At 50.3% G+C, this 14,542-nt stretch overlaps 1 protein-coding gene across 2 annotated transcripts in view; it reads right to left on the bottom strand.

Moving 5' to 3' along the window:
- Positions 1–14,542, bottom strand: part of LOC122386602 (DNA topoisomerase 2-alpha-like) — an 87,171-nt gene that overhangs the window by 44,914 nt on the left and 27,715 nt on the right. For both annotated transcript variants that reach the window (XM_043375937.1, XM_043375938.1), the window contains exons 17-20: positions 8,049–8,216; positions 6,864–6,989; positions 1,853–2,003; positions 441–650 (exon numbers count right to left, since the gene is read on the bottom strand). In XM_043375937.1, coding sequence (XP_043231872.1) covers positions 441–650; positions 1,853–2,003; positions 6,864–6,989; positions 8,049–8,216 — 655 coding nt within the window. The remainder of the gene's footprint in view (positions 1–440; positions 651–1,852; positions 2,004–6,863; positions 6,990–8,048; positions 8,217–14,542) is intronic.

Here is a 14,542-nt window from a genome sequence, read left to right as displayed (position 1 = left end):
TGGTGAATCTGTCATATCTGGGTAGAGTCCCACAGGAAACAATGCAATATTAAAACGCTCATTGTTCAAGATAAACTTCAAGCGTGACATCTTGTGAACCGAGCTCTGACATTCAACCACTTTAAAATGTTGATGCAGAAGCCAGTTCACTGAAATATTTATGGAAATTATTCCGGGCCAAATTAAATTTTCACGGCATGCCGCGTTGCTGGGAAAGCTGAGCAGAATGAACAATACTTAGTTTACATTGCCAAAGTTAACAAATTCAGTAATAAGCTTATGATAGAATAAACTCAAAACTGGATGGTAAGACAATACTCAACACGAATCGGAACACACACACACAACTAGTGATACAAAACAGGCGAAAATCGCGAGGATTCACGACACCCACGAGCCACCCCCATCCCGGCGCCCGAGACCGAATCTGCGTCACTCACCGCTTCGATGAAGGCGTCCAGATCCTCGGTCCACAGGTCTGACGGCGACTTGGACTTGAGCACCTTGAGCTCCTGAAGCTTCTCGTCTCGCTTCTTGAGCAGCTCGTCCTTCTTCTCCTTGGTCAGCATCCACATGTTCATGCCGAGCAGGTAGTCGAAGTCGGGCGCGCCTGGCGCAGCTGCCTCCTCCTCCTGGGAGTCCTGAGAGTCCTGGGAGGGGAGGGGAGAGAGTCAGAGTCTGTGCGAGTCCTGGGAGTCCTGGAGGGGGAGAGTCTGTGTGAGCCTGAGAGTCGTGGAGGGTGGGGGAGTCAAAGACCACTGTGAGAACGTTCAGCGGGCAGTCATAGAGGCATTGTAACAGATGCGGACACAGAAGGAGCGCACACATCACAAACCGTGTGTCCGAAACTAAGGCTGATTACATTAAATAAGCTAAATTCAATAGCTTTCCGCATAACGCCGGAAATTAATTCAATGAAATTGCAGCCTAGTGTAATGAACTTTATATAATGAAATAATTAATGAAATCAAAACTACATTTGTGTGCCTGTGTCAGAAGTCAGCAATCTCTCATGATGAAGTAAGCGTCTAGCAGACACATCTAACTCCGCTCTAGAACTAACGCCATCCATCTTAACCAGAAACACACATACCACTATTGTGTGCTAGCACATGCCAAATAAAGAAGCGCAGGAAAAAACACCGAATGGGTAATAATGACAGAACCAAGAAAGGAGATAACGGAACGACCACGACAAAAAAAAAAAAACGGCAATGTCTGCGGCGAGCGCAGATATGAGAGAGATGACGGGCGGCATACATCACGGCGGAGATATTCGGTGCTGATGGTGGGTGTGTGACAAACGCAGGCAATTACCGGCGCCGGGTTCACGCCGCTGCTACCCAGCCCGTGCCGTCAGTGTTGGATGATAATAATACGCGCGTAGTAACTATGCTGATAATAATCATATGATCGATTTCTGAGCATATCATGAGAGCGACGAATGTCAGTTATTGTTCGGTTATTTACGGGGTGCCCTTTCCTGCAGTATTTCCTGTCACATGTGACCTATCTGACGATTATTTATATCTGTCCGCGTCGCCTACCTTTCTTCCTTTCTTAGCAAACGTCTGATTAGATAGTGCAATGCCCTCACTCTCTCTGAATAGTCTCTGCAGTATTATAGCTATCTGAGTGAGTACTAAGCATGGCATGACAGCCAACCTTTCTACAACACATATAAACATATCGCATCCCATTCGCTCGGATGCGCCACTGCTCTAGGACGCCCACGCAACACCTGTCCCAGACGCCTACCTATCAAACCTCTCTCCCTCCGCCTACAAACCACACCCCAAAAAGCTTCCTCCAAGGGACCCTCCCCCCCCCAGGACACCCCCGTCGGTCTTACGGCGGTTTCCTCGTCCAGCAGCTGCTGTTGCGCCACCTTCCACGCCTTCACCGGGTCCGAGTCGTAGCCGCGCTTCACCAGCTCGGCGATCATGTCCTTCTTCTTCTTGTTCTCGATCGTCAGCTTGTTGTCGCACTTCTCCAGGATGAACCTGCGCGGCAGGAGAAGGGAGTTATGTTGGCTCTGGGCGGGGAGAGGAGAAATGGCGACCAGACTCAACTTGCTGGTATCGGCAATGCAAGGAGCAAAAGACATAAGAAGTTTAATTTGATCAACCTATAAAAGCCTAAAATATCGTTGGACAATAGGGTCAATCACAAACGTTTGTAGGTGGAATGTGAGGTTGTTTCATTTCTGCCCAGGTGAATCGAAGGCTTACTTTACACCATAGCAGCTGTTACCCCAGCAAAAATTCAACACAACAAAGCCGATTTTGTACAAATACGAGGCTCGTACGACACAAGCCTTGCTAGACAGATAAAGCTTTTATCAATTGAAACGGAATCGATCGCTTCAAAGCACATGTTTCACGCGTCATTTCCAATACACACCACATTCACCCTTTTCCAAGACGGCTATTCATTCTGACTGTGCCGATTTCCTATTAGCGAGTCTAACCCGACCAACTGACGGCGGGCAGTGGGGCGCCGGTGAAAAGATCAGCCGGCGGTGGTCGCGCGCCCTCCACTGAATTGCCTGTCACCGCCGCGGCCCCGAGCCGGTGACACGCACCGTTTCTCCGGACTACGATATTGCCTCCATCCGGGCGTGCCAGAAAGTCAAACGAGAAAATGCAGCCGGCGGGGGCCGGGCGAGCACGAGAAAATTATCTATCAATCTCGACTCTGAGAGATGTTGACGGCTCGATTCTCGCAGGAGCCGCGGGTCAACACATCCAGCCCAGCTACGAAACAGCGGCCGCCACACCGGCACGTACCGAGAAAATATTTACCTAGGTCCTAGCTGAAAAAAAAGCAGTCCAACAAACAGGTGTTACGTAACCCTTACATAAGCCGCCGTGATTTGCCCCTTAGGAAAGACACGGGGAAACGCAGTGGCCAGCAAAAACTGGCCAGATACGACAAATAACACAAACCAACAAATTAAATAGATCCGGAAGATTAATTACTAGAGGCCACATGTTGCAAAGACGGCCACTGCGTCCTCTACCTGAGCCTGAGCCAGTCCGAGCCGGCGAGATGGAACACCGCAGCGCGGAGCCTCTGGGAAGGGGTTTAGAGGATGCCCACTCTTCCCGGCAGACCCCTGACACTGGCTAGCTCAGTAAGCTAACTGTAACCAGGCGGCACGGCTGCAGGGGCCATCAGACTGCAATCACAATGCAGCGCGCTTTGTGGTATGGGACGGGTGTTTCACCAGTGACAGATGCGGGGGATTGATGAAACACTTCTACGGATCACCCCAGACAGAATATTGCCAGACATATTGCCAGAAATATTAACCCGCACCCTGCTGGGGGGTGTTTGAACACCCCCCCCTTGTGGTTTTTCGCGAATATCTAAAAAACGGCGGCGCGGAGCGCCGCCGTTTTTGGTACACCTTATCATACATCAATTCTACACATGTTGTGAAAATTTCAGACCAAGGTCATTCAAGGTCAGGTCACCAGGTCACTTGAAGTGACCTCACCTCATAAAAAGTTTCAATGTCTGTCATAGCTACACCGAGTGACTGATCGCTTTGAAACTTTCAGCGATTGCTAAGAGCAATAGCATGTACAAAATGCATATCTCAGAATTTTGATATCGATGACCTAAGGTCAGGTCAATTTTGCGACCTCCCCATTATAAGGCAATGGGAGAAAATTGAAATGCGCCTCTTTTGGACGAAAGACATTATAAACACTCCCAAACACCGAATTACAAGTGTTTTAGACACACTGAACATGAAAATGGTGTTCGTGACCCTTGTATAATTATATGCCCTGAGGTCATCTTAGGTCACGAATGGTATCTAACAGTTTTTCGCAAATAACTTTTGATAGAGGCATGCTAGAGCAATGAAAACGCCTTAGATGTGTTCAGCTAGACGATACGGATCGACTGATATGCAACATGACCCTTTCCGGTCAGGTCATGACCTTGACCTGAGGTCAAATTTTCAAGTTGACCTTCCAAGGTCAAGTTATAGTTCATTCGATGCGTCTTGACGAGAGGAACACGATGCCGGTAAAAGTAAGCTCGTACAAGGCTTGGGTCAAAAGTTATTGCAGAAAAACTGTTTCCGAAAAAAATCGGTTATTTTTGCAGTTTTTGCCCCCTGCAGGCAAAACCGTTGACGTTAGGTCAAATCTGACATAATTGCTCAGAAAGGGCGTTAATAGGGCTATCGAATGCGCTTTTCCGCGGCGCTGTAGCTTTATTAGTTCCCGAGTTATTCGTTGGCTTCTTGGAAATTTTCGACATTCGATCTGGAAATCGGCGAAATTTTGCCTTCAATGACCTCTGGTGACCTGACCTTTGACCTGACCAAAAAATTGACAGAAGTGATTTCGTCATTATTTTTGACGCTCTTTCGAACGCCGCCTTCCGCGTAACGCTACGTGGCCCAGGAGCCGAGTTACAAGGGGGGGGGGGTGTTCAAACACCCCCCCCCCCCAGCAGGGCGTGGAAATCCAGGACCCCCAGCCGGGCGCGGGTTAATAAACGTCATGAGCCCTATTGAAAAATCTTCATTCAAACCAATAAGCCACACGCCTTTAGCAGCGAGTAGCCAGTACAAATTACCCTGTCGGAAAAATTGGAGCGTTAAAGTGGCCAATTTCCGTCATAAGAAAACAACGCTGGGCAGCGGCCACATTACAAACACGCCTTATTAAATTTCACGGCCATATTCGTTATTGGTACAGTGCGCCGGTGCTTGGTAACGTCAGATCTCCTCTCCGCCGGTTTATGTTTGTGCTGCGCCGATCCAATAATCTCTGACCGACCACGGACGGTCCCTCGGCCGGCTCAGGAGACGGCCAGTCGGGAACCAATACGGCCGGCGGCGGCAGCGACCGGTCGCTCGGCGCGTCGGTCCACATGACAAAGGTGCAATCCGGGCGGCAGGTGCGGCCGATGGGGTCGTTGACAGCCCGGGGGCGGCACTGGGTCCATCGGGCCGTCGGAGCTGTCCCGCGGGTGTCGTAGGCCGCCCTTCGACCCCGAGTCGAGCTGAGATGGTTACATCTTGGTGCAGTGGCGGCAATGATACACTGACGACTGGGGAAATACACCGGCGGCTAAGCTTCATATTCCAATGCTGCCGACTCTCAGCCATGCCACTAGTTCGTCACGGCAATGCTGAGTTCTGTCTGGCTATTTTCCGCTCGAGAGAAGCCGCTACTTTGTTCAGCGTTGCCATGTAAAAGGACTGGGCCAGACTCATACCCATCTCACGCCTGTTATTCTTTTGCGTGTCGCTTTAGTGTCGCCTTTAGCTCCAACAATCATATATTCTCACCGCGACATCGCATATGACGTTAGTGCACCCTCATCGAATGGGACATCAACAGGCCGTATTGAAGCTACGTGCTCTGCAGTCTAATTGACTACGGCTGTGTTCGCTCCTATCTGATAGCTTCCTTACGGAGAAGAGAGTCCAGAGAACGCAGCGACTTCCCCGCCTACCTTCCGGTCGCCGCGCCTTCTCAATTCATTCCGTATCCAGAGATGAATGAGTCAGAGAGCTGCGTTGCTCATAACCGCTATGATATCGACTTCGACAATGATATAGTGATTATCATGGTTAATCAAGTTTGATTGTCACCATGATTCATCTGGTAAATTTGATTGGAACCTGTTCATACCTTCGAGAAGAAATATGGCAGGGAAGTTGCGCTACTATTTTTGGTGCCTCACTAAATTTCCACAATCAAGTCACAGCTGCGAACGGCGAACATAAACAAAAACATTGCGAATTCGAGTCACACACTCAACTGAAATTTTGTCTGCGGCCATAGTAATCCTGCCACAAGCCCCCGACCACTGCTGCCCGCGGCACCGGCTCGCCGGGACACAGGCGGTCGCCTGGGGGGTTCGAGTTCCAATCATATAGCCATCTGTGGGCGGGCTGGACGGTGGCCTATGGTAGCGTACAAAAACAACACTCGGACGGCCCTGGGGCGACGCTGGACGGACTCGGCGGGGCTCAGTCCATACATTGGTGTCATTTGAATGCAGCGTCCACCCCAGGACAGACGGGAGGCTGCCAAGCTGAAGGATGCCAACGCTACAAAGCTGCTGCGATCTGCGGCGATCTTTCAATCTGTGTAATGTGCGCGTCAAAGACACGCTCTTCCTCGTTCCAACATATCGCCCTCTGCCAGATACTTTTAGAAAAAACACACACCAACACGAAACGACGGCCGAGTGCCAAGTAATCGAAAATACCGGACAAATCCTCTCATCCAACAGCAGAAGCCCCTCATCCCGCGGCCTTTTTTCTCTCGTTTGGCGGACCAGCTTCGCTGTTTGTGGTTCTTTGCGACTCCACGCACACCTCGCCAGTAGCCATCCACACAAACACACACTGGTCGGATCACCTAACCACCTTAATGATGATTGCTCTGTTAGAGCCGCCAAAATACGGCCACTTCGAGACTGCCGCCCGCAATCACGGTGGAAGAACCGCTTCTCTTCCTCCCCCCCCCCCCCCCCAACTAACAACCCCTCTGCGCAGCCGGCCTGTGACGGATAAAAAAGAAAAAAGAAAAGAAAAAGAAATGATGCTTGCAATTACTAAGAAAAGGTTTGATACTACCAGAAATCATTTTAAATTCATAAATTCATTTTCATAAGAAACTCGACGCCGAAACTTCCATTTATAATTCAGAGACAATTCTACAAAGATTGTAAATTCTATAATTTCAATTTCCTGTTTGAAATCGGCTTTTGGTCTAGTCAGGTATCATCTTCCCCGCTACCCTCTCAACAGCGTTCCCTCGCTACTGACCTAGCCTGGTTCCAAAGGTGGTCTCACAGCTCCCCCGGTCCTCCGTCGAACTGACCTGGCCTGGTTAGACAACCGTGAAGACTCGGCGCCCAGCAGTCCTTCCAGGTGCACCTTCCGCTTGTCGTAGAACTCGAGACGCAGAGTGTAGAACTCGCGCAGGATTGAGGCCACGTTGTCATACCTGGTCGAAGGTGCACGGAGTAGTCAAAGGGGTGGGTGGGACAGCCTGACAGTGGGACAGGACTAGTCAATGAGCCAGGTGGGACGGGATGTGATGTGACACAGATGTTGAAATAGGACTGCTAGAATGGCAGTGCGCTGGGCAGGTTGGGGTTCGATGCTAGGACAAGACCATTCAGCGTACAGGGTGGGATGGAGTATGACACCCTGATGACGGGACAGGAAGCTAGATAGACACAGAGCGTGCGGGACGGGACGGGATGAAGAAACGGACGGGTCTGACATTACGACAGGATCACGGAGTAAATTGTCGTACGGGAAGGGTATTGACGTCACGAGACCAGCACGTGAATACGCCGAAAGGATGTGAAGATATCGACACGGATATCAGACACGCATCTCGGGAATGACACAAAGCTCGTACCGTGAGCCGGCCGAGTGCAGTTATTGGGCAGAACGCGGTCAGGTTACCCGGGGGACTCCTGAGTCATTAAGCACACAGCAATACCGACATATCTGTAGAGATCCGGACTGTACAGAACACGCAAGAAAGGTTAATGTGGTGTGGAAGCATAAATATAGACACCATATATCGCAATAGGGTCCGTTAGAGATACAGACTGTCTAGAACAGCGCAGAAACAGCTTAGCAGAGGTGTTAATAATGTAATAATAGCGGGATAATGAACATTGCCTTTGGTTCATTACGCCTTTCAGGTCACGCACTGCCCTTGATATTTGTACACGTATATACGAAACTCACGAAACTCGAACCAGGAATTTCTGAGCCTTTTACAGGAACCGTCAAATGCACACCTCTTTTATCAAATCTGGTAAAGTTCGGCACATTAGTTCTCGGTGACAGGGTGGCAAGCCATTGAAAAGTCGAGAGCAAAACTTATCGGCGCAACAAAAAAGGCGTCAACACTTCTAAACTCGCCGATACTGAAATGCCTTTGAAACCTGTAAAGCACTTCAAAAACTTGCCGTCAAACCCAGTTTTATAAAACCGGCTCAGATATTCAACCAGCCGCGGCCTGTGGTCCCGCAGACAAACTCACTTTCTGAGGACTCCCATATGGTCGAAGAGCACCATGGAGGTGTTGCTGAAGGAGGTCTGCAGCTTGAAGACCGTGTGCAGGCCCTTCTCCTCAGCCTCGATCAGTTTCTCCTCCGGCATCGAGACGATGAACTTGACGGTCGTGTCGGTGGTGTACTCCTTGAAGTCGCTGTGGGACAGAACAGGGAGATATCGTTAGGCGAGGGATGGACAGAGACAGTCAGACACACAGGAAGGCAGAGAGCGAGATATAAGGACTAAGGAGGACAGGAGGGAGAGTGGCTGGAAAAGATACAGAGATGGAGAGGGGTAGAGAAAGGGATGGCGGTAGGTGGAAGCAAAAACGAAAATAAATTGACAGTGAACAACATCATTTGAGAGGGAGCAGACTAAAATTCTCACAGTGTGAGGCATGGTAAAATGCATCATCATTTTTAGTATTTAGTACCTCTAACATCATTGCTGGCGCTTCTTGAATAAACCGTGATGGACGTATTGACGCCTCTTGCGATGGCCAATGGAGATTAATGGCTGAACAAAGTGCAGGAACAAAGCTAACGGTGGAATAAATATGAAATATCTCACGGTGGAGTATAATGCTATTAATACGTCATGGTGAAGTATAATACAAGTGGATTATAAAACAGTGTGCATATGCCACCATCATGGCCATTAGTCTGCACTCTGCTACTAAATACCACTCAAGGCACTGTCAGACAACAAATCAGCCGGTTACATTATTATTACACCTAGCCCTCCCGCTCCTGTATGCGTCGGTTTCTATCCACACCATCGTCAGTTATAACAAATCGTCAGTGACAGTGCCTGCTGGGAGCGCACTGACCTCACGAGCGTGCGACGGGTCTGATGACTGCTCCCCCCCCCCCCCCGTCCAGCCGCGTGTCATCACACACACACACACACACATTGGCAGCGCACAATGGGCCGGAACAGTCGAACGGGGCGGGACTAAACGACACCGGCTCCCAGCCGGGAGTAGTTGAATTATCAGGGCGATCGGCAGAAATGCAGCGACGTGGGTCGAACCCGCAGCGAGCACGGACGGATATTACGGAATATAGTGGCCGGTGTGGTAAGGGGTAGTCAAAACAGACATAAGGAGGGAAGAAAAGAAACCGGACACAAACAATTTTCATTTCACTGCCAATTTTCACAGCCCGTTAGCATGTCACACAAATGTAACGCTAGCGAAAATGCTGACAAAGATATTCCTCAGACCTCAACTCAACCGTCTACCATCGAAGCTACTGATGGTGTTATAGTAGCACAAAAATGCGTGTCCTGCTTATTCACAGTGAAAAACGACTGGACCCACAAGAAGCTATCTAAGCAGATGAATGAGATTCTGCCGTTTCCACGAAGTGTTTACAGCCTGGCCAGCTAATAAAGGATCTAAGGAATTCAGAAGCGGACATTCAAATTAAAACTTTGTTTACTAAGTAACAATAAAAGAGCTAAATTCACTGAACCGGTATCAATTGCTGCAGATCTACCGGTCTTGCCGCTTTGTTATTTGTTTAACATGTTATTTGCATACGTGGCTTGTGGACCGAATGGAGCAATATAAATATTCTCAGAACTGTAAAACAGTAAAGTTAAAACACGGGTATATTTTGGTCTACATTGTCTAATGCTGAAGTTCCCTGTTAAGTTCACGCATATGAAAACTTCTTTCTGCGATGGTGAGGACATTTGAAATTTTGAGGACGCCTGCTAGTGTAGTCCATCTGCTACTTGCAGCGATAATATAATAATTAAGCCGAAAGCAGAGCGCGAAGGCCAACTGTCACTGCAGCACAGAGCTGGTTCGGGCCGCCCACACCCATATCCTTGAGCAGACGCCGGCGGGCGGGACACTCTCACGCCTCCCTCACATCCCCGGGACACCGGCACGGGAGCGACCGACGAGCACACAGGCCGGCTCATTACTGTGAATTACAGCCGCGTCCCGCCCTGCAGCCGGCTTTGTCGCGGGCCATCGATAAAAACGGAGCCCCGAGGGCGGTCGACTGCCGCTCTGAGACACTCTGATTACTTTTAGGCCACTTCACGGCGCTCGGATGCGAATATAAGTATCGCTAAACAACGCTGCAAGAGCGTCAATATGGTGCCGAGAGCGAGCAGAGATCACGGAACTCAGCTGTTCCTCAGTCCTATACACGCTACAGATGCGACGATATACGAGATAAATTACTTGGATCATAGTTCGTGAAGGGCAAAAACGATATATATTAACTCAACTTATCCGCAATGAGTAGCATATGCAATCAAAGGTAGACTATTCAGCAAGAGTAAAACGTGTTCCTCGGCAAATTAACATCAATGTCTACAAGCACTAGGGTTGCGTTCAGCCAAACAAACTAGCGAGGACTTCACACGCTCAAGGAACATAAAAGCAAAGCGACGCCACAGAAGTCCACTGAGGTTACCGCACCGCACATCGTTCGACGTTTGACACACAAAACACGCAGTACGGGACGTTATATTTCTCCATTTAATTAAACTTAGACGTGGGGCTTGCCTCTTTTTGCCTACACAAAATGCAATACCATTATGAAAGCGAAAGTTTCAGAATGTTGCAATTCTCCACTGGTTTCGTTGAATGGCGGAATTACTTAATATTCACAACACTACTATTCTGTAAGTGTACACCTGCCCTGGTACTTTTCAAAGAGAACCCATACGCTGACATCAAACATAAACCTCCGCCAATGTGGCCGTGCATTCCCTGGGCCTAACAATCACCAACATACGCGACTGGGACGCGGTTTTAAGTCCACCCCACCTTCCATCCGTGACACGTCCCTCTGGGCGGCTCTCCTTACGACCTTACACCCCCGTCTGTCAAATTACAGGTGTGATGTGCGGTGGGACAGACAGAGAAAATATACAAAGCCATCGACACCACGGCACCTTGTTTCCATCAAACAAAATGCCAACCGCGGCTGGGCCACGAGTCACAATTTTTACGAGCTATTTTCACATCAGGAATTGGACGAGACCCAGTGAGGAAGTCACGTCGACCAGACGGTAAATATAAACGACCGTCTCTGTGAGGGTTCCTCATAACACGACAACAGAGAGGCAGTGTGCACCTCGTCATCCTCAAACCCGATCACCTGGGGCACATCCTGTGCGCCGACGAAGCTTTATCTGATAATCTGTCTCGTCGGTCTTTTCACGGAAGGAGTCGCGCTTCAGGGCTGTGCTATGTCCGCGGGCAGAGGCCGCGGGGATGATTCGCGGTGGGTGGCCGCTGTGAGCCGGCAGACCAGACGGATCCCGTGTCCGAGGGAGAGTGGGGCAACGATGAATCGCATCCTCCGGCTGAGTCTATAATATAACCGGCGAGCTCCGAGCTTTCTGTGTTTGTTCTCAGAGTGGGTTCTTCAGTCTGCACAGGAGCCACAGAGCTCCCAACTTCCAACCCACAGAGAAAGACAAGCAGCCGACGGGCATTCTCCTAGGAGCGCGGGTATAGTTGGTCTGGGGCACGCGCCGACCCCCATCCTGCCTGAGGCGCTGCGGGTCAGAGCGGCGACCAACCAGCAGCGGCCGGGGGCAACTGTTAGCCGCGTCTTGTTAGTGAGGGAGGCGGCGGTCCGGCGTGGACAGTCTGACTATGGTAGATGAGTCTGAGATGCTACCTATACATACACGGCCGACGGCGCGTGATCAGATAGACCCCGGAGCGAGTGCGCGGTCATGTGGGGTCTGTTCTTAGTCCACACCAACCAATGGGCGACAGATAAGCAGCGGCAGCTGATGTAGTCGACAATGGAACTCCAGAAATACCTACAGGGTGTCCCAAAAGTTCGTTCTCACCTAAATTTTACGTTTTTAGGCTCTCTTGCTTAAAGGCACGCTGAAATTGGTTCGTAATTAAGCTTACGTGGTTGCCATGGCTAGTAGAAATATGCTCCACAGTACCTAATTTCTGTAGACAAAATAGTTTTTGCTAGAGAGTCCGCTTCCTACAGAGACGGCTAACGCCGCAACATAGAGGTCTCTGATACGGGTACGTCTCAGTATTTAGTCAGCACGTGACTATTCGCGACGATTGAGGGTGATTGAGGTCTACCAGTCTGCAGCCAATGTCGATCGCTAACTGGACGCACAGTCAGCAAGTGACGCCGATGATTTGTCGGGAGTCAATCACTGCAAGTTTATCATCTTTCCAGTCAGCCCTCAGGAGTGAGCCAAGTGGCCAAAACTGTGTGGCGCCAAAGTGGCTGTCAAAAAGGTCAACGGGTTAGAAAGTTGGTAAGCAGACTTTTCAGGATGGATTACCAGCTGTTTAAGAGTGTTCTTTCGGGGAACATAACTCAAGGTGACTTAAGCTTTGCTTACCGGAGGGCACAAAACAGTCAAAAACGTCTTAAAATGGCCAAACATGAGTTTCGTTATGCCTTAGGCTAAACAAAACTAGAGGGCTGATGACATCAACCAGGTCATCTGGACTAACTAGTCCACGTTCGAGATGAAACACCCGTCCAAACCCGAAAACAACCCCATAAGGGCGAAGGAGGAGGCCTCCGTTTCGTCCCGTTATGCTCCTATGCAAAAGGCCAGGGTCACTGTGTTGTGGGATTATAGACTTTCTGGAGTTGACCAAGCTGCAAGTGACAACCCCGAAACGGTTTTGGGAAGCAGAATGCTTTTCCAAGAACATCTAGGAGGATTTTCAGCCCTCAAGCTGAACTCGAACCGCGAGTATGAACACATTTATAGAGGAGAAAATGGCATCCGGGAGGTCGTAGGCCCACCTTCAGGCAAGACAGTGCATCAGTGCACAGGTCAAGCAAAGCTTAAAAGCGGTGCAAGGAGACTGTGACAGGCGTTTGTGGCAAGATCACATGCCAGGCACTTCATCGGATCAAAATTTCAAAAAAAAAAGTTGGTTATGCTGAAATTGAGGCTCGTCGAAGCGTAGCGCTGTTCCAGCCTCGAGGAGCTCACGGCGCATGTCAAGTCAGTCTGGGTTAACTTAAAGCCTGCTATGCAGCCAAACATGCCGGTTGGCATGCCGCTGCATGTATTCATGTGTTTGCCTATTAAATGGGGAGCACATTGAGGGGTCATAAACATATCAAAACGCAATGTACTCTGTTTCACATGCAAACATAATGTGAGAACGAACTTTTGGGACACCCTGTACTCATTACCGACCGGGATAACGAGAGCGGGTATAGCTGCTAGTACGAATGATACAAATATAATAAAATTAGTGTATCCTTTCTAATGATATCTATTCCACAAAGGACTCCATAAAAGAGTGATCCACTGATCATTGAATATCATTCGACCTATCTGCAACTTCTCGGGCATTGATTTCATTGGTATGGGCGCCATATAGCCTCGTTGCTGGTGCGCCCTAAAACACCAAATCATCATCATCGATTTCATTGCAGCTCTAGGACATGCTGACGAAATAAGTTTTCCGATGGGCCAGACTGCATTGGAAACAGTATATAGCATGAGTTTACACCACATCGCTACTGTCTTTTACTGAAGCGTTGGACCGAATGGGCCGGCGACTCAGTGAGGCCGTTGTACAGACCAGACCGCTTCCCTTCCCATCAGATTCAGCACTGACCACCGACACATGTCACAACTCACAGGCCACGTCTCTCCTCTTCGGCGTTGGTCGAGTCAAGGACTTCGCTCGTCAATGCATCTTCAAGTGCTCGTCAGACCCACAGACTTAACCACTCTCTTGTGCAGTAAACTAGACGAACAACCCCTCTCCCTCTCTCCATATCCTGCGGCGCCGGATAGGATTCCTATTTCCTATCCACAGGTCCACAGACTGAACGTCATCCATCCCCCACGGCTGTCCACTGTCCAGTGCCGGCCAGACCCCCCTCTCCCTCTCCCACACCCCCTCTCCTACGGTGCCGGTGACGGCTCCAATACCAGTCACCGGCCCGCTCCCAGGGACCGAGGTGTGAATGGTGGCAAGGTAAAAAGGTGCGCCAGACTCGCCGCCGCAGCCATACAGTCGCCGCCGGCCCTGATTAACCGTCAGCTGGCGGCGACTCGGCGTCACACACCCTCACTGCCAGCCGCGCGGCCAATGCGGCGCACATCGGCGGCCGTCCGTCACCTTTCAATGAAGACCGCCGGCCCCGCGCTCCCTAATTCCCGACTGACGCCAATGTGCACTCTGCAGGCATGACGTCTCGAGACGGCCGCGTCCATGGGCAAATCTCTGCTAGGAATCACGTGCCGGCCGGCCGGAGATTGCTAGCTAAATCTTGCCGTCACCGGCAGGCGCTCCACGTCCCGGCCTGTCGGCGCCGGCCGGGGCGGTCGAACAGAGCAGAGAACGCCAGCCGGCTGAATAGAAATGACAGGCATCGCTGGATGGTGGCAGTGGCGCATATGTCACCGCTGCGCCAACATTGGCCGCCATCAGCCGCCGCACGTCGCGCTGGCGTATACGTCAAATCAACTCGCGACAAAGCGCCACAG

This window comes from Amphibalanus amphitrite, unplaced genomic scaffold, assembly GCF_019059575.1.
Source record: "Amphibalanus amphitrite isolate SeventyFive unplaced genomic scaffold, NRLGWU_Aamphi_draft 000257F_arrow, whole genome shotgun sequence".
NCBI lineage: Eukaryota > Metazoa > Arthropoda > Thecostraca > Balanomorpha > Balanidae > Amphibalanus > Amphibalanus amphitrite.
This window is presented reverse-complemented; position numbering and strand designations above follow the sequence as displayed.